The 17,896-nt window shown below is 56.4% G+C and overlaps 1 protein-coding gene across 2 annotated transcripts in view; it reads right to left on the bottom strand.

The window, feature by feature from the left end:
* GLI2 (GLI family zinc finger 2) overlaps positions 1 to 17,896 on the bottom strand; it is a 248,215-nt gene that overhangs the window by 177,569 nt on the left and 52,750 nt on the right. The window contains exon 2 of one of the 2 annotated variants that reach the window (XM_057551563.1): positions 6,230 to 6,404. The exons of the other annotated variant lie outside the window; for it this stretch is intronic. Within the exon in view, the coding sequence (XP_057407546.1) occupies positions 6,230 to 6,374 (145 nt within the window). The 5' untranslated portion in view covers positions 6,375 to 6,404. The remainder of the gene's footprint in view (positions 1 to 6,229; positions 6,405 to 17,896) is intronic. 2 annotated transcript variants of the gene reach the window in all.

The raw sequence follows: 17,896 nt of genomic DNA, 5'->3' as shown, positions 1-17,896 counted from the left end.
TTGAGTAGGAAGACACCAGAAATCTAGGCTTCCCACCACCTGCCCGGCCTCGGGAGGTCCACTAGTGAGGGTTACCAGAGAAGGAGAGGCTTGCTAAGTCAGGCAGAGCCTGCAGACTTAGGAAAGGAAAGCTGGTGATGGTTAATAAAGCGAACACTTAACTTGGAGCTCACTTTGTACCCGGCACCTTACATGTGCTAACTCAGGTAATTCCCACAATGCTATGAAGCAGGTACCGCTATTGTGCCCATTTTACAGATGTGGAAACTGAGGCACAGACCTGCCTGAGGCCAGCAGAGCTGGGCCTTAAGCAGGTGGTCTGGATCCAGAGGCTGGGCTGCTTCTGACTACGACTCCACACTGCCTACAAGGAAAGAGGCAGCTCCTACCCCCGAGAGGCCCATGCGAAGCAGGTGTGAGCACGCTGTACGTCACCTGTAATTTCTGCACAGCCGCTCTGCGTGTAAGTCCCACTCTTCATGTAGAAAGACTTGCCGTGCCTCCCGCTGCTAGGGCACAGAGGGCCCAACATTTAAGAGTGATCAGAATCGCCCAGGCTCACTGGGCCCCACTCCCAGGCTCTGCTTCAGGAGGTCTGAGCTGGGGCCCAAGTCCCGAGGATGCTGACGCTGCCGATGGAGGGGCCACCCTGGGAGCACCCTGGCCAGGACGTGGTGGGCACTCACCACAGATGCGTCATAGGATTGCTAAAGCCTGTCTTGACTTCGGGGACAAGGCAAGCTCACTGGGTCGAGACACAGCTCTGAGCTTTATGGCTCCAGCCCCTCTGATCGTCCCAGCCTGGAGGCGTGGGGTGGCTGGGTCTCTGGTGCTCAGCTGAAGCACACAGAGAGGTTCGGAAATATTTTTGGAAAGAAAATCCACTGTTGAAGAGGGAAATGCAACAGCATTAGGGAAGTTTCAGTGTAAAAAAAATGAGAAACATCTGAATCAAATTGCCTTTAAAATTACGCCATGTGAAAAATTAAAGGGAAAAATAGCTCTGGGTCAAAATGTGTTTTTAAAGTTTGCTTGATGGCCTCCCAAGTGTTAGCACAACAGCTCAAGAGGCTGGGAAAGCCCCCACCGGCCAAGGCTTCTGCCATCTGGTCTGGCCACAGGGCCGTTTGTCCCTTGGGTACAGCCCTGTGATGCAAAGGTGTTTCTGACGCACATCATGGCCAGGTCGGTAGGGACTCGGTGGAAACACCTAGCCCCGAGCACGTCTAGCTCCTGAGGCCGGGCGAGCCAGGAGACTTTTAAGGTCCTCCTGCAAAGAAGTCACAGCCCCAGACCTCCAAGAGCTGGAGGGGAGCAGGCGCTCTTAGCCCGCTGGAATGACAAGGATGGTGACAAATGAGACCTGTCCAGGGCTGGTGCAGAGGCTGGACGCTCACACACGGTACCAGCGGGCTGGGCTTTAAGACCCAAATCACCCACGAACAATCTAACATCACGATCTCGAAGCAGATTCAGGAAGGAGATGCTCAGCGTGGGAGAGGCAGGAGCCCCGAGCCCCAGACCCCGCTCTCCGTGGAAGCAGCAGGTGGCCGTGGGCAAGTCCCTGCCCCACCTCATCTCAGTCCCACCTACACACGGAGAGGCTCTGACCGCCCATGAATCAGACGTGCCAGCCACCCCCCCACCCCCAGCTCGACACCCAGGACCTCCTGCGTGTCCTTTCCAAGCTTTGCCACCAGGGACTCCCACCTCCCTCATCGCCCACCTCCTCGCTCTGGACCCTTACTCCCTTTCTCACTCCGAACAGGGCCAAGGAAGCTGAGTGAGTCTCCAGATATGATCGGTCATGTGCTGGGGGGAATTTAACAACAGGCTCTGGGAGAGGAGAGGGGGCTGAGGCAGCCCTGATGCGTAGGGTTTGCCAATTTTCGTGGTGCAAATACTCCGACCATGGCAAGGTCAAGTGACCTACCTAAGGTCACAGGTGGCAGAGACAGAAGGAAAGGGTGTACACTTGGCTCTCCCAAGTCGGCACAGTCTGGTTCCGGCGCACCTCTGCCTCTCAGACTTACTTTTTTTTTGGCCACGCCACCCGGCTTGGGGGATCTTAGTTCCCCGACCAGAGATCGAACCCGGGTCCCCAGCAGTGAAAGCACTGAGTCCTCATCACCGGACCGCCAGGGAATTCCCCTTACTGACATTCTAATAGTGGGTTCTAGAAGGCTGAAGGTCCTTAAGAACCAAAGGGATGAGTTTCCTATGTGCAATGTACATCACCCCGAGTCCCAACATCTGGACAACCACTGCTAAGGGTACCTCTATGTACTATAAAGTTGTGATAGACAGGCTGGGATCTGGGACCTGGGACCCTTTGCTGCAGTGCCTGCACCTGGACAAACGTCTCCTTGAGCAACAAAATACAAAGAAACTGTAAGAGACTAAAAATAACTGCGTGCATGCGCAGCTGGGGCAAATTATGGACAACAAGATACAAAAAGACCAAAGAAACCCAACTGCCCCTTCCGAAGAGCTGGGAGCAACAGGAGGGTCCTGCGCATGCCCCCTGCACGCAGCCCACCAAGGGGGTGGGCAGAGCACCTAAGGCACCCCTCCAGCCGGACCCCTGGACAGACCCCTACCCTCACCCCATATAAGGAACAAGCTCACCCCCCCAGCAAGCAAGGGAACCTGTTGCTTTTTCTCACTCCCCCCTGCTACAGCAGGGCCCCGATAAAGCCTTGCCTGAATTTCTTGTCTGGCCTCTAGTCAATTTCAATTGCTTGGGGAAGGCCAAGAACCCTGGTCAGTAACAACAGAGGTGAGATATAATTTGCATCCTGCTTTTTTACACTTTAATATTAGAACACAGACACATCCCCCCCTAATGATAAAGTCTTGATAAACATTTTCAGGGTCTACATAATGTTCCATTCAACAGCCGTCCCGCAGTTTGATTAATCAATTCCCTATTACTGAACACTTAGGTTGTTTCCAAATGTTCACAGTTACAAATAATGTAGAAATGAAATCTTTCTGCCTAAAGGTATGCTCAGTCTTAGAACCAAAGTCCTACAATTCCAGGGGTGGGACTGAAGCTCCTGGAACCAGTGGCACTTGGCAGGGGGCAGATGAGGGGTCAGAAGCTGGCCTGCAAGACAGGGTACCTCCCACCTCTGGGCACCTTGCAGAGGTGGGTGATCACTGCCCCGCCAGTTCACAGGGTCTGGCCCTTCTGCATTCCTTACCACATGCCCCCGACATCCTCAGACAGGACTCCCCCTACTCTGGACAGATGTGTAACAGGCCCTGGAACACTGAGCTTGTGTAAGCCATCCTTTCCTTCCGGGAAAGCTGCAAACCACAGTGCGGATCATGGGGACGATCTTGTGGACTCGGAAGGGATAAACTGGGTGTCAGAAGGGCCAGGTGCCCGAGTGGGTGGTCACCTGCTCAGCCACAGGGAATGAGCTCAGTCCTGCCCCTGCCTCAGCAAACAGGCCTCCCAGACCAGGATGGTTACCCCATCTTTTCCAGAAACAACTCAGGGACAGGGCCCTGGACAGGCAGTTCTCAGCTCCCCACACCCCTGCCCCAGCCCAGCACGCACCGGGCAGCACTGCACCTCTCCCAGGCCTCTGTGCAGCCCCCCTGCCCTTCCCACCAGCCCCACGCTGGCGAGCTGAGCTCCCCCCGCCTCCGGCCAGCTCCTCACCAAGGCCACCTTCCCCTGACGTCGCTCAGGGCCACAGGGGACCCTCAGGCACTGCCTCCTGCCAGGCCTCGTGCCGCGTGCTGAGCTCCAGAGCGGAGTGCGAGCATCCTGGCCCTGAGGGGACCTCCGTGTGGGGGACACGCACGAACCCCCTTGTGCTGCCGGGCACCCCATCGCACCTGTCCACAGGCCTACGCCCCTGCGGGCAGAGGGGCCCACAGCAGAGGCTCTTTGGAGCCGTCTGGGACTCCGGTTTGCTGCGTAAAAGAGGAGGCTTGCTCACAGCACCTCTGCCCCCAGGGGTAAGATTTAAGGAAGATCCGACGTCACAAGATCATACAGACTTGGAATAACATCTGCCAAACATCCCCACAACACAGATTAGGAACACGAGGCCCAGAGGAGGGAACGGCCTGCCACACCGGGACCGGGCCGGGGCTGGAGCGGGGACCCAGGCCAGCGACTCAGGGCTGCACCACCGGCCTACCTTGCCCCACCCGCGGAACGCGGACGTCACGGTCCCCCAGCCCCAGGGGACCCGCTCCAGATGCCACCTGCTCTGCCCTGACTGCAGGATGGCCCTTCCCAAGTGAGCCGTCCAGAGAGGGCTACAGGGAGCAAGGGAGGCACCTGACTCGCTCTGGTGACAACGAGCCGCCTGTCCTGGGCGACTGGGCTGAGGGCCACGTCCACCCAGTGTAGGAACCTCACCAGTCAAGCGATCCCCTGGGGTCGGGCAAGGAGGGGACGGGGCCTGCGGGGTGGGCAGGACCGCATCCTGGGGGGGCGGGTAGAGCGAGGTCGGGTACCTCCAGGGAGCTGCTGCACCCCAAGCTGTAGGCCCGTGGCCTGCCCCCCCAGACCAAGACCCCCTCAAGCATCTGCGATTACTGCCCCATTGCTGACAGCCAGGTCTGATGCCAGAGGACTTCCTTCCCAGTTACGCCCTAATTTCTCTCTAATGACCACCTGAGTCTGTCCTCGGCTGCGGGACATGGCAGTGAATTGGGCTGCGTGGCAGCTCACGATCCACTCATGGCTCTGGGCTAGGGAGAGGCCGAGGCGGGGACAGCTGAGGGCCCAGGGGGCGGGTCGGAGATGCGCCGAGGCCACTCAGGCCTCAGAGGCCCATGCGTCTCTGCATCAGGCAGAGGGACAGCTTGAGGTGTCGCCACAGGCCAGGGTGGGCCCTGACCCAGGAGAAGGAACAGACCACATGCAGAGCCAGCCAGGCCTGGGACAAGCCAGCCCTGGGACCACCGCCAGACCCCCACCCTGGGCCTTCCATCCCCTCCTTCCACTCATCCCCTGGCTCCCGACACCACCTGCATGTGGTCCACCCTGGGCTTTGGCTCTTTCCTCCGCCCTCACAGAAGGAGGGCCTAGAGAGCCCGGCTCCTAGCGGGGACGGGGGTCGAGGGGTATCACGCAGAGCAGGAGTCCAAATACCCGAAGGTTGGCCTGGGATCTCCCCCTCCTGACCTGGGCCGCACATCCTGATAATGACCTCCAGCTGAGAATCACGGGGGAAAATAAAAATAGTGTAGTAACAATGACCTAGAGGCCCTCCCATTCGCCCTGGAAACACTGACTCCTACCCACTCTGAGCGTCTTTCCGAATCCCTGCGCTCTGGCGCTAAGCTGCGCCCAGCACAGCCCGTAGACCGGCTGTCCCAGCATCATCCGAGCGCTGGTTAGAACTTCAGAAACTCAGCCTCGCCCCGACTCACCGACTGGGGGTCTGCACTTGAACAAAGCCCCCCGCGATCTGCAGACATCAACATGTGAGTGGCGCAGCCGGCACTCACACCCCACCCCGGCGAAGGCGCGTTTCCCCCACTGCTCTGGGAGCCATGCTTCAGCGGCGAGAGCAACAGGGCATGACTAAATGCACTTGAATAAAAAGGGGAAGAAAAGAAATCTAAGTCTCTCCATTCCTCAGAGACAGAAATAGTTTTGTGGCCTCCAGATGGACCACGCAGACACAAGGGGAGGTCTCGTCTTCCCGCCAAACTTTCCCAACGGGATGCTGGCACGGACCAGTGGAAACCAGAGACTATTTCTCTTCGGGGCAGTAAAATGAGAGGCTGTGGCTCGGGGGGTCCTTCTGTTATAATTAAGTTGGCCAGAAATTCACCTAAGGATGCTAAATTCCGTACCTGACCCTCTAATTACAGCCAGAAGGGATCAGGAGACAATTACTTTCCAAAATAGCCCTTGGCAGGCCGGAGGCAAGCAGCAGCCTCTCTGGCATGTCTGTGCCGACAGAACGCACCCCAGGGCTGCCCCACAGCCCAGAGCCTCCCTTGCCTTCCCTCTCCCCTTCTCCTGCTGGAGCCCGAGATGCCCAAACCCCCGGATTTGGAGCGGCTGGACCTTCGAGATCCACCCGCAGGCATCCACCCCGGTGCCTGGGGTCCCCAGAGCTGGGGCGCCCTCTTGCCGCCCCCCCCATAAACCCAGCATGGCTGCCCGATGACATCGGCCTCCCGTCTCATTCAGTCCAAACGGGCTCATGAAAAACACCCCCCGCCAACCATGCAGAACAGAAAGTACCTCCTTGGGTGGCTACCGCGGCCGCCGCCGTGGCCACCGCGAGGGCCGAGGCCTTCCTGCCGGGGTCGGGGAAAGCGACGCCCTCCAGGATCCCACTTTTGGCTTCTTTCTTGTCCGTGGCCGTGGCTGAGGCGGACGTCTCCATCCTAGCCACGCATAGTCCTGGGTGGCAGCCCTGGAGGAGGAGACAAAGACACTCACCAACGCGGCCCCCAGACCCAGCCGGGACGTGCCGACGCAGACTCCCAACCGCCGCCGCCACGCGCTCCTTCTCTGATCACTGCGAAGGAGGGTTTACTTAATTTTGAGAATTCTTCGTTCTGAGATTCATCTGGTCTTCTGAACAACCTCACGGACCACAGCCGAGCGTTTTTCACTGTCTGTTACCCCCAATTTTTCAAATCTAAGCAACAAGTTCCTAGTGCCGTGCGTGGCGACTAGCAAGAACCACCTTGAGAAATGAGGTCAGAAAGTAATGCCCCTCATCTCAGGCTCACAGGACGAGAAAAATCAATACAGGAGCCGCGACTTAGCGGTCCTCAGAGGAAAGCCTTCATTCTCCCGTTTCTTTGCAGCTCACCGGCTCCACCTTTCACTTACGCACGTGTATGTTCGTTCATTCTTTCATTCATTCGTTCATTCCTGCATCCCACAGAGTTTTCATCATTTACTCACTTGCACACATTCAGTCAATAGCTTTTCAAGCCCCCGTTATGCATCAAGCACTGTGCCTGGTGCCGAAGATACAACCCACAGAGTTTACATCCTACTTGGGAGACATAATAAATAAAGGGGGAAGATAAATGTATATTTCGTCCCTCATTAGTGAGAGAGAAGGAAAGAAAGCAGAGGGGCAGGATAGAGCGGGGTGGGAAGGGCAGGGGGGCTGCTGCCCTGCTTCTCTGAGGAGGGGATGGGTCTGAGGGAGCCCACGGCAGCCAGAGGGCAGGGGCGGGAGCCGCGGGCCTGGTGGGGAGGAGGCCGGCTCGTTGAAGGAGCAGCAGGAAGGTGGGTGCCAGCCCTGGAGGGTTCTGGGCAGAAGGGGGACGTGACAGGACTCACAGTACGAAGGGGTCACTCTGCCCGTGTGTGGAGGGCAGATTTGGGGGATGGCGCACGACTGCAGTGACCCGGGGAGATGTTGGTTGTCTGGGTTAAAGGGACAGTGGCTCTGAAGGCAGAGCCCACAGGCCTTGCTCGGGCTTGGACGTGGGGTGTGCTAGAAAGCGGAGTCGTCGTGGGTTACGAGAGAGGAACCGGGGGATGCGGGGCCCAGGTAACGCTCCATCTCCAGCTGGCTGGTGGGTCACAAGCAAGCTTTTTACTAAGTGATGCTTCATCATGTACAGATACTGCTAATTCAGTATTTGTATCAAATATTACAGAATAGGCATTTGAAAGCCAATTTTCTTAAAAGAATGGGGGTAGTGTCAAAGATGGCTCCGATTTTCGGCTGAGCACTTGGACGACGGCACGGCGGTGCCGTTTGCTGGGATGGAGCACAGTGGGTGGGAAGCAGGTTCGGGGGCAAAAACCAGGAGCCGGGTTGGGGCCGTGTTAAGTCTGAGACGCCTATTAAGACATGCAGAGACTGAAACAGGAAGGGCCTACTGCAGAGCACAGGGAACTCCATTCAATAACCTGTGATAAACCATCATGGAAAAGAATATGGAAAAGAATATATATGTAAAACTGAATAACTTTGCTGCACAGCAGAAATTAACACAATGTTGTAAATCAACTATACTTCAATAAAACATTTTTGCAAATGGCATTATTTCATTCTTTTTAATGGTTGAGTAATATTCCTGGAGATTGTCATACTGAGTGAAGTAAGTCAGACAGAGAAAGAGAAATATCATGTAAAGAGAAAGATATCGCTTCTATGTGGAATCTAAAAAGAAATGATACAAATGAACTTATTTACAAAACAGAAACAGACTCACAGACTTAGAGAACGAACTTATGGTTACCAGGAGGAATGGTGGGGGGAAGGGATACTTAGGGAGTTGGGGATTGACATGTACACACGGCTATATTGTACACACGGCTATATTTAAAATAGATCACCAACAAAGGCCTACTGTGTAGCACAGGGAACTCTGTTCAATACTATATAACCACCTAAATGGGAAAAGAATTTGAAAAAGAATAGATACATGTATTATGTATAACTGAATCACTTTAGTGTACACCTGAAACTATCACAACATTGTTAATCAACTCTACTCCAATAGAAAATAAAAAGTTTAAAAAAAAAATTTTTTTTAAGATAGGCAAGACTGTTGGAAATGCAAGGCAGAGTTTGGGGAGAGGCAGAGGCTAGAGATGGGAATATGGCAGCCACAGGGCAAGATCTCCAAGGGAGAGGGCGGAGGGGAGAAGTAGAGAAAGTTCCAGAACGAGACACAGGGCATTCCAACATTTCCAGGAGGGAGAAGAGAAACCAGCCAAGGAAGTGAGCAGGGATGGAGGAGCAGGAAGGAAAAGAAAGTAAAATCACCGGGAGAGTGTGTGGGCAGGGAGTCCAACCCAAGAAAGAAATGCCAGGAAGGACTATCTCCATCACAGCTGCGCGGTGGTGACCAGGGCCCAGGTGGGCTCAGGGAGAGACAGAGGCACAGACATTTAGTCAGGAATCTTTGCCACGAAAAGAAGAAGAAAATGGGCAGCCACTGGAGAGAGCAGAGGAGGTCCACAGCTGCTGTTTCAGAAAGAAGGCAGGTGGGTCTGCACGCCGGTGGGAGGAGAGGGCTCTGGGCAGAGCCCGTGGATCAAGGGTGGCAGAAACCAAAGGCGATGGTCAGCTCCACCCCCGGCGGCTGCAAATCTTACATCCCCAGGCCCCAGAACTTCACCTTTTAAAAGTCTGCACGACACTCTCATGGTTTTCTAAGCAAAAAGTGGGAGTATACAAGAGTGATGGGTGTGAAGCCAGAGGCGGCTGCAGCCTGGCCAGCCTGCTAAGCGAACAGCCCAAGCTCTGAACCTCCCGGATTTACCTCACCCAGCAGACTGTCTGGTTTCCAGTCTTGCAAAACCCCCGTCCAGAAAACCCAAGATGGATGAGGGACAGGGAAATCTCCCTGAGGATTCGGGTGAGTTATAGGGTTTCCTCTGGCTTGGAGATTTCGGGATCGCCAGCTGATCCTTTAAGCCTATTTGTATAATCTGTGCTGTAAGAGGCTGGCTGGCTGAGCGGCCACCAGCAAGAGCCCCTGGGCCGCCTGCTCCACCTTCTTTACCCCTTAGCCTGGCCGCAGGGACCACCCCTCCCATCCACCTGCCGGCACTTTGGGCCACCGCCCTACCCCATCCTCACCCCCCAATCTGATCAGCTGCGATTCCCATCATTTCACCCGCAAAGCACCTGGCCCGCGGGGCCTCTCCCAGCTGGCTGCTCTGCCTTCTGGGTCCTGGGCACCTTCACGCCACCTCTGGTCCCCCTCCAGGTCCCCCTCTACCCTACAGCCAAGCACCTTCCCCGAACCAAATCTGGCCGAGGCCTTGCTGAGCCCCTGGGGCCTTCAGGCAAAGTCTTCCTGGGTCTACCTGCAGCCTCCTCATCTCCCCCAACCCTTCACAAGCAGCCAGCCCTGACCCTGGAACACCCACCAGAAACCCTTCACCCTTTCTGTGTGATGGACTCCTACTCTTCCTTCAAGATGCCACTCAGATGTCACCTCCTCTGGGAAGCCCCCCAGCTCCTCCCCAATCATGGTCACTTCTGCTTCCAGATCCCTACAGCATCCCATCACCCCCATCTGTATTCATCATCACCACCAGGTCCGGAGCTGCTCCCCACTCAGGCTGCCACGGAGCAACAGCTCAGGAATGCCGGGCAAGGACCGTGCACCTCTGAGGCAGGAAATCACAGCTCTTGGAAATACGAGTGATTTTGTGAACGATCTGGGTTTTCTTCCCAAGAAGCTCAGGTGAAGGAATTTAGGCTCAACTTTGAAACACACCTTGAATTTGGAAGTAAGGACAAAAATCAAAATAATAGCTGGAACGACAAACCTTGAACAAGCATGTACCAGGTGCCAAGTTCTTTGCAAGAATGAGTTCATTTAATCCTCACAACACTTTACATAGGAAGAAACCAATGCTCAGAGATTAAAAAAAAAGAGGTTCAGTCAAGAAAGGACCACGACAACTTCTGATAAGGGACATGAGGAGACTGGAAAGAAGAGGGCCTGAGGGTTTTCTTGGGGCCCGGCAGCTGCAGCTGCCTCATGCCAACATCCCCCCCCACCTTATGTTGTCAGAGGGGATGGCATCCTCTGGATTCTTACAGAGGAAGAGGTGAGCTGCCCAAAGCCACTGTCCATGGAAGGAGAGGGGCCAGGTCTAGAGCCAGGTCCTCTGGCTGGGATGCTGCCCGAAGCCTCAGAGCGAGGCCACCCCAGGACCAGGTGGACAGAGTAGCAAGGAGGGGATGTATTCAGATTCCCACGACCCACACAGCAGTGGGCCTGGGAGTGCCTGGGCTTCCACGAGCGCCCATGGGGAGCTGACCCGGCTGGGGTGGGGGGTGTCCCCTGCAGGGACCACTGTGTCACAGGCCTCGTTTTCTACAGATCAGCCACGGCCCTCCCCCTCCCCTTCCCCTCCAGGAGAGGAAGGCAGCAGACAGAGCCGGGAGGCTGCGTAAGTCACAGGAATTACCGGGATTAGCACAATTTCTGGGTAAACACCAGGTGCCCAGGGTCCCAGGAAGCCCAGCTGGGGCCAGCAGGGCGGGGCGTCGGGTCCCCAGACCTCAGCTGGCGGCCTGTGGTGTATGCTGGGGGACTTCCCACGGGCTCCACAAAAGGTTCCGGAGCAAGTGGGGCTGAGAGCACAGCACCCACCAGGGCAAAGAGAGAGTCAACGCCTCCACGTTCCCCGGGAAGCCACGCTCCTGGGCTTCTGCCGGGAAAGGGGGGACACCGGACCTGCAGCCAGGAGAAGCTCCCTTTCCATTTGGAGCTGCACACAGGGCCCCTGCCCCCCAGGGTCTCGGTACCCCTGGGGGTGCTGGCAGCACCCCGAGCCTCTGGAAACACTCCTGGTCCTTCTCCTGCCGATTCTGATGCCACAGGTTCAGGCAGAGGGTGGGGGGCAAAATATCCAAACTTTTAAAAAAAGCTGCATGGGTGTTTCTGACGCGCAGGCAGGTTTAGCAGAAACTACATGGGGTCCGAAGACCACTTCCAGCTTCTGAATAGTCGGTTCCAACTAAAGCAGATGGATGGAAATAAACGGAGTTTATCTTTGTTAATTTGGAACTGGAAGTTGGTGTTTCGCTCGGGCATGAAGGTGGGTAAAAGGCATAGTGCCTGTGAGCCTGTCACCAGCACGAGCCACGGGTGTGCTCACACCACGTTATGGGGCATTACCTGAGCTTACCACGGTGCTGCGCTCAAGGTCAAGGTCGGCATTAGACACCACCCCCCGACCTTGTCAGTTGTGCCAGCAAAGAAGCACATCTATTAACCTATGATCGCTGCAGTCAGTACAATTGGCCTCCTTCGTAATCCTACGCATTTTATTTTTTTACTGAAGTATAGTTGATTTACAATGTTGTGTTGGTTTCAGGTGTATAGCACAGAGATTCTTTTCCCTTATAGGTTATTACAAGATATTGAGTAGAGTTCCCTGTGCTGTACAGTAGGTCCTTGTTGGTTATTTTAAATATAGTAGTGTGTATATGTTAATCCCAAACTCCTGATTTATCCATCCCAATCCTATGCGTTTACAGCATTACTCTGAGGAGGGGGTCACAGCACAGAAAAGATGAAGAACTTGGAGTGAAACGACGGGCTTGAAGAATAAATTAATAATCAGAGGTCTTCCCTGCTGGCTCAGTGGTTAAGGGTCCGCCTGCCAATGCAGGGGACACGGGTTCGAGCCCTGGTCTGGGAAGATCCCACATGCCGCGGAGCAGCTAAGCCTGTGCACCACAACTACTAAGCCTGCGCTCTAGAGCCCGCAAGCCACAACTACTGAACCCACACACCACAACTACTGAAGCCTGCGCACCTAAGAGCCAGTGCTCCACGACGAAGAGTAGCCCCCGCTCGCCACAACTACAGAAAGCCCGCACACGGCAACAAAGACCCAACGCAGCCAAAAATAAATAAATTTATTAAAAATAAAATAATCAGAGGAGAATGAGCAAATCGCTCTGAGCCCTGCAATCCCACCACCTGGCTGCTTTGAGCTCTCCTGATGAATGAGTCACAGGAATGAGAGCATCTTCCCCAGGCGAAATCAATCTCCGGGAGAGAGGTGAAACCTTGCTTCCCAGCGATCCCGGCCATCTCGGGGCCCTGGTGTTCTCACCTCCTGTCTGATCTCACCCGTGCGGCACACTGCCTGGGCCCCACACGCGTGGGCACACACGCAGAGCACGCACAACCTACAGCAACAACCGTGACCACGTACACAGTCACCTGTGTGAGTGTGGGCACACATACACACACTGTCACACGTTCATATAGGGCCACCCAAAAGTGCACACAGTTACATACAGATGCACACACCACATGCACGCACACACACATACATGTATGTGTAGAGAGATACAGACACACACCCATACACATACACATAATAAACACCCGGCCAGCCTTGATCATAGACTTATTTTTGTGATCAAATGAGATAAAATGCGTGAAAGTTCCTGGAGTGAAAAATGCGTTGCCAATGCAACACTGATGAAAGGTAATAATAATTAACAATTGGGGTTTTTATAATTAATTAATTTATTTTTGGCTGCGTTGGGTCTTCATTGCTGCGCGCGGGCTTTCTCTAGTTGTGGCGAGCGGGGGCTTCTCTTCACTGCGGTACGCGGGCTTCTCATTGCGGTGGCTTCTCTTGTTGCGGAGCACAGGCTCTAGGTGCGCGGGCTTCAGTAGTTGTGGCACGCAGACTCAGTAGTTGTGGCTCGCGGGCTCTAGAGCGCAGGCTCAGTAGTTGTGGCGCACGGGCTTAGTTGCTCCGCGGCATGTGGGATCTTCCCGGACCAGAGCTTGAACCCGTGTCCCCTGCATTGGCAGGCGGATTCTTAACCACTGCACCACCAGGGAAGTTCTGGTAATAATAATTATAACGACACTGTAACTAAAAAGATGGCAGCAGACTCTCTCTCTCGTGGCCCCAAGGTCCCGAGGACCCGTCAACATCCTCCCTGAGTGGATGACTGAGTCTTTCCATCTCCCGTCACCTCAGTGTTGCCACCTGGAAAATGGACATTCTAAAGGGCGCTCGAGACCCTAGGGACAGCCGTCCAGCACCACAGTGCCAGGACAGCCACGGGAAAGCAAAGGGCGTCCTAGCCCGTCATGTTGGAGGCGTGAGGGAGCCAGACATGGGCATCGGCTCAGCCCCCCTGGATCAAACTGACGCTCGCTTTCCCATCCTGAAGGGACAGAGAAGGGGGTGAGGGGAGGGTTCCCCAGGACGGCGCCAAGCTGGGGACGCTCTGCTTGCCCTTCACGGCCAGGGACAAAATAACCTTCTTTTAAATGTGTGTATTTTCCTCCCCAGAGTGAGAGACGCTGATGCCCGGGCCAGCACGGCCCACATCCGCGGTGTGTCCAGCCACACGGCTCTCCCTCCCTGAGCCTCCGTCCCCTCCCTGTAACACAGAGCACCCTCCCTGCTCCCAGCATGGTTAAGAAGGCCGTGAACACCCTGCAGCAGTGGCTCTGCAGACATCGGGTCCCCAGGGGGGCTTGGCCCCAGGCTGGCCAGGCAGGCGAACCTCCAGAAGCGGACACCCTTTTCCAAGGAAGACAGGATTGGGGGAGACCGAGGTTTAGCGAGGAGCTGTGCCTCTGGGGGCTCGGACACACCTCTGCAGCGCCAGCCGGCCAGCCCGGCTGCCACAACCCCGGCTGCTCCCAGGCGCTTCAGGGCAAAGGCCTCCCCTCTGCCCGCTGTGGCCAGAGGCGGCAGCATGCAGAAACCACTCTCCTAGCGGGGCACCTGCTTCTTTACCGTCCCTCAAATGTATTTTTCCAAGTAGGAAAGCTCCCTCACGTGCCCAGCCCCTGGCTTGCTGGTGCAGGAAAACAGATCGTGACCCCAGTGCACCGACTTGCTGGGCCAGAACAGCCGCCACGGAGGCCCCACCGATGGGAAGTGCAGCAGCCAGCCTCAGATAAGGGGAGATGGGCATCAGGAGGGCCGGAGCTGGGCAAGAGGCTTTTTCTTTCCGGGAGGGTGTGGGTAAGAGCTCACCCTTCAGGTGGCATTGCAGCTTCCACTCGCTTGCACGCGGCTTCACTCCCTGAAAATACCAGGTCGTCTCTATGCCCCTGCCTCTGTCCCATTGCTTTCCTGCCCAGAACATTCTCTCCTCCCTGCTCTACGCAAGGAAGCCACGCTTTAAAACTTGGGAAGCCTGCCCTAACGCCCTCCCACCTGAACCCTAGTCAGAGCCAACCCACCTCCTGGTGCTGCTTCTGAGACTTTGACAACACGCCCTGCACACGTCAGCAGCAGTCGGCACCTTCAGAAGGGGACACACGGGGAGGGCAGACTCTGGAGAAAGGAGGTCCACGTTCGCATCCCAGCGCTACCTAGAGCGATGGATAAGAACCGAGTCCCCGGGGCTTCCCTGGTGGCGCAGTGGTTGAGAATCTGCCTGCCAATGCAGGGGACACGGGTTCGAGCCCTGGTCTGGGAAGATCCCACATTCCGCGGAGCAACTAGGCCCGTGAGCCACAATTACTGAGCCTGCGCGTCTGGAGCCTGTGCTCCGCAACAAGAGAGGCCGCGATAGTGAGAGGCCCGCGCACTGTGATGAAGAGTGGACCCCGCTTGCCGCAACTAGAGAAAGCCCTCGCACAGAAACGAAGACCCAACACAGCCATAAATAAATAAATAAATAAAATTTAAAAAAAGAAAGAACCGAGTCCCCCCAAGCCTCAGTTTCCTCATCTGTAAAATGGGGATGACAACGGCGTGTCCCTCACGGAGAGGATTAAGAACACAGGGCCTGGCATATACAGGGGTCCCGACTCAAATGCTCACCACGTTATCCTAACTGCAGCCCCAGCGAGACCACCCACCTGTCTGCCAACTGGGGCAGGAAGACCTGACCCAGGGGCCCCGGCACCGGCAGGAGGCCTGTCCGAGACTGGACCAGGCAGCCCGTGGCCCCCCTTCCTCTCCATCCTGACCCCCCACCACAGGTGTCTGGGCCTCTGGGCTCTAACGTGCAGACGCTCAGTTGGGCATCTCTCTGGAACGTGCCGTCCTGCTGATTCCAAATGCTGCTGTCTGTCCCCTTCCTCCGTGGACAGGCCCAAAGCAGCAGAAGTCCCGAGCAGGGCCCGGGGTCTCTCCCCGCCCCGCCCCGCCCCCCCAGCAGGCGGCCAGCAGAGGCAGGCCCAGCTCGGCCCCTGGGCGCGCCGTCTGTGAGGTGAACAAGGGGCCCGCTGTGCAGCCGCCAGGCCAGACCCAGATATTTTAACAGCTGCATTGTGTGCTTCTGAGGCGCGATTCCTGAGCCGGGGGAAAAACAAGCTCTGCCTCTGCCCCAAGGAGGAGAAACAGACGGCCCTGGGCAGGCTGCAGGCCGGGAAGGCGCCCACCCGCAGGGGCCCGCCGGTGGAGGGCACGGCGGGAACAGGCCTGGCGTACGGGCATCACCAGCACCAAGGCCCCTGCCAGGGACCCTTCATCCGAGCCTGGGGAGGGGCGGGAGGCAAGGACAGAGACCCAGTGAGTGGAGAAAACCCCCGAAGGAGGCTCTGAGGCGGGAAAAGGACCAGAAAGGCGGGGAAGTGGCTGCATAACGAGGTCCAAACGCTCTCCACGGCACCAAGGCCCCACTCCGGGATCTGCCCCCAGCCACCCCTCCAGGCTCACTGCACCCCAGGTCCCCCCCGAAACCGCCCAGTTTAACACACTTCCAGCTCTGCCTGCAACGCTACTTCCCCAGAGCCTGCCCTGCCAGCCCCCCACCAGGCCAGTTCTGCCTTGTGCCCCCCGAGGGCAAACTCCCGCATCACTGTATTCTTTTATTTTTTTCTTTTGGCCACGCGGCCTGTGGGATCTTAGTTCCCTGACCAGGGACCGAACCTGCACCCCTGCATTGGAAGCGTGGAGTCTAAACCACTGGACCGCCAGGGAAGTCCCAATGTGTCTGTACTCTGAGTACCACTGCCGTGGCCACCCCCGTTATGCCGGCCCCGGACAAAGGCTTAGTCCACGTTTGATGACTGACTCAACACACAAACTGAGACAACTCTCCTCTTCTCCTAGCCTCCCCTCAGGCCTCGATGCCCACAAGGTTCTGGGGCTCTTGGGACCCAGCAGCACAGGGGAGGTGGATGACAGCATAGGCTGGCTGTGAGGCCAGGAGGGGGGGCTGTCATCAACCCCTAATGTCTGTCACAGGCAGTGTTTGCCAGCTCAGCGATGAAAAAGGTCTTCAGGGCAAAACCGCTACTGGCATATGAACTGCACCCCTTCCCTTAACGCGTAAACCCTTGGGAGGGAAGGCTTTGCCATGGACAGTGCCGAGGACCCAAGTCTATGGAAACTTACCTCCTGTGCTGTAAGCTCACACCATTCTCAAGACAAATAAAAAATTGAGCGTTTGTTGGTTAAAAGTTGCTTTTTGGGCTTCCCTGGTGGCGCAGTGGTTGAGAATCTGCCTGCCAATGCAGGGGACACGGGTTCGAGCCCTGGTCTGGGAAGATCCCACATGCCGCGGAGCAGCTAGGCCCGTGAGCCACAATTACTGAGCCTGCGCGTCTGGAGCCTGTGCTCCGCAACAAGAGAGGCCACGATAGTGAGAGGCCCGTGCACCGCGATGAAGAGTGGCCCCCGCTTGCCACAACTAGAGAAAGCCCTCGCACAGAAACGAAGACCCAACAGAGCCATAAATAAATAAATAAATGTAAAGGAAGGGTGTTTTAAAAAATTAAAAAAAAAAAAAAAAGTTGCTTTTTGAGCCATTACGCATCCCAAGGAGCTCTTTGCTCCTAGTGGAACTGTAGGCTGGGGAATGGCATTTTGGAGTCAGAGGCACGGTACAGGTGGCTTTCCCACGTCCTTCTAATCATAACCCAAACCACGGCCCCTAGGTGCAGGGGGACCCCGGCCTCGGCCCAGGTCTGGGACGGCGGGGGTGGGGCTGTTGCAGACCCAGGACAAATCTCTCCAAACATCTCGGCGCAAGCGACCAAAGTCACAGAGGCTCTCCTGAGCAGCGGCCTGGGCAGCGCTGGCCCCCAGCTGGGTGGCAGGGGCAGCTCTGGGCTGGCTGCAGGAAGAGGCTTAACTTGTCCAGAGGTGGAGAGGACCTTGGTCTGATTTCCCTGCTTTAGGCCTGCTGAGGACCCTTGGCATCACGAGGCTGCCAGGCAAGGAGCCCCTTTATGGCCCAAAACACATCTTCCTCTGATCCCAGAGTCCAGCACCAAGAAAAGCCTCCAGAGGTCGCCTGGTCCAGTCCCCTGCCCAGGCAGCTCATACACAGAGCAGCCCCTTCCTTGCCAACGATGCAAAGGAACTATCACGAGGCTCCTTACCAGTTCATGCCTCAGCTGGCTGGCCTCAGCTGACCACATCACTCCCCTGTCCGAAGAGCACCGTGACTCGCTCGCTGTGCAACTCTGGGTTAAGTGTCCCCCCATCTCTGGGCTCAGCGCCCCACCAGTGAGA

This window comes from Balaenoptera acutorostrata, chromosome 8 (assembly GCF_949987535.1).
Source record: "Balaenoptera acutorostrata chromosome 8, mBalAcu1.1, whole genome shotgun sequence".
Taxonomy (NCBI): domain Eukaryota; kingdom Metazoa; phylum Chordata; class Mammalia; order Artiodactyla; family Balaenopteridae; genus Balaenoptera; species Balaenoptera acutorostrata.
This window is presented reverse-complemented; position numbering and strand designations above follow the sequence as displayed.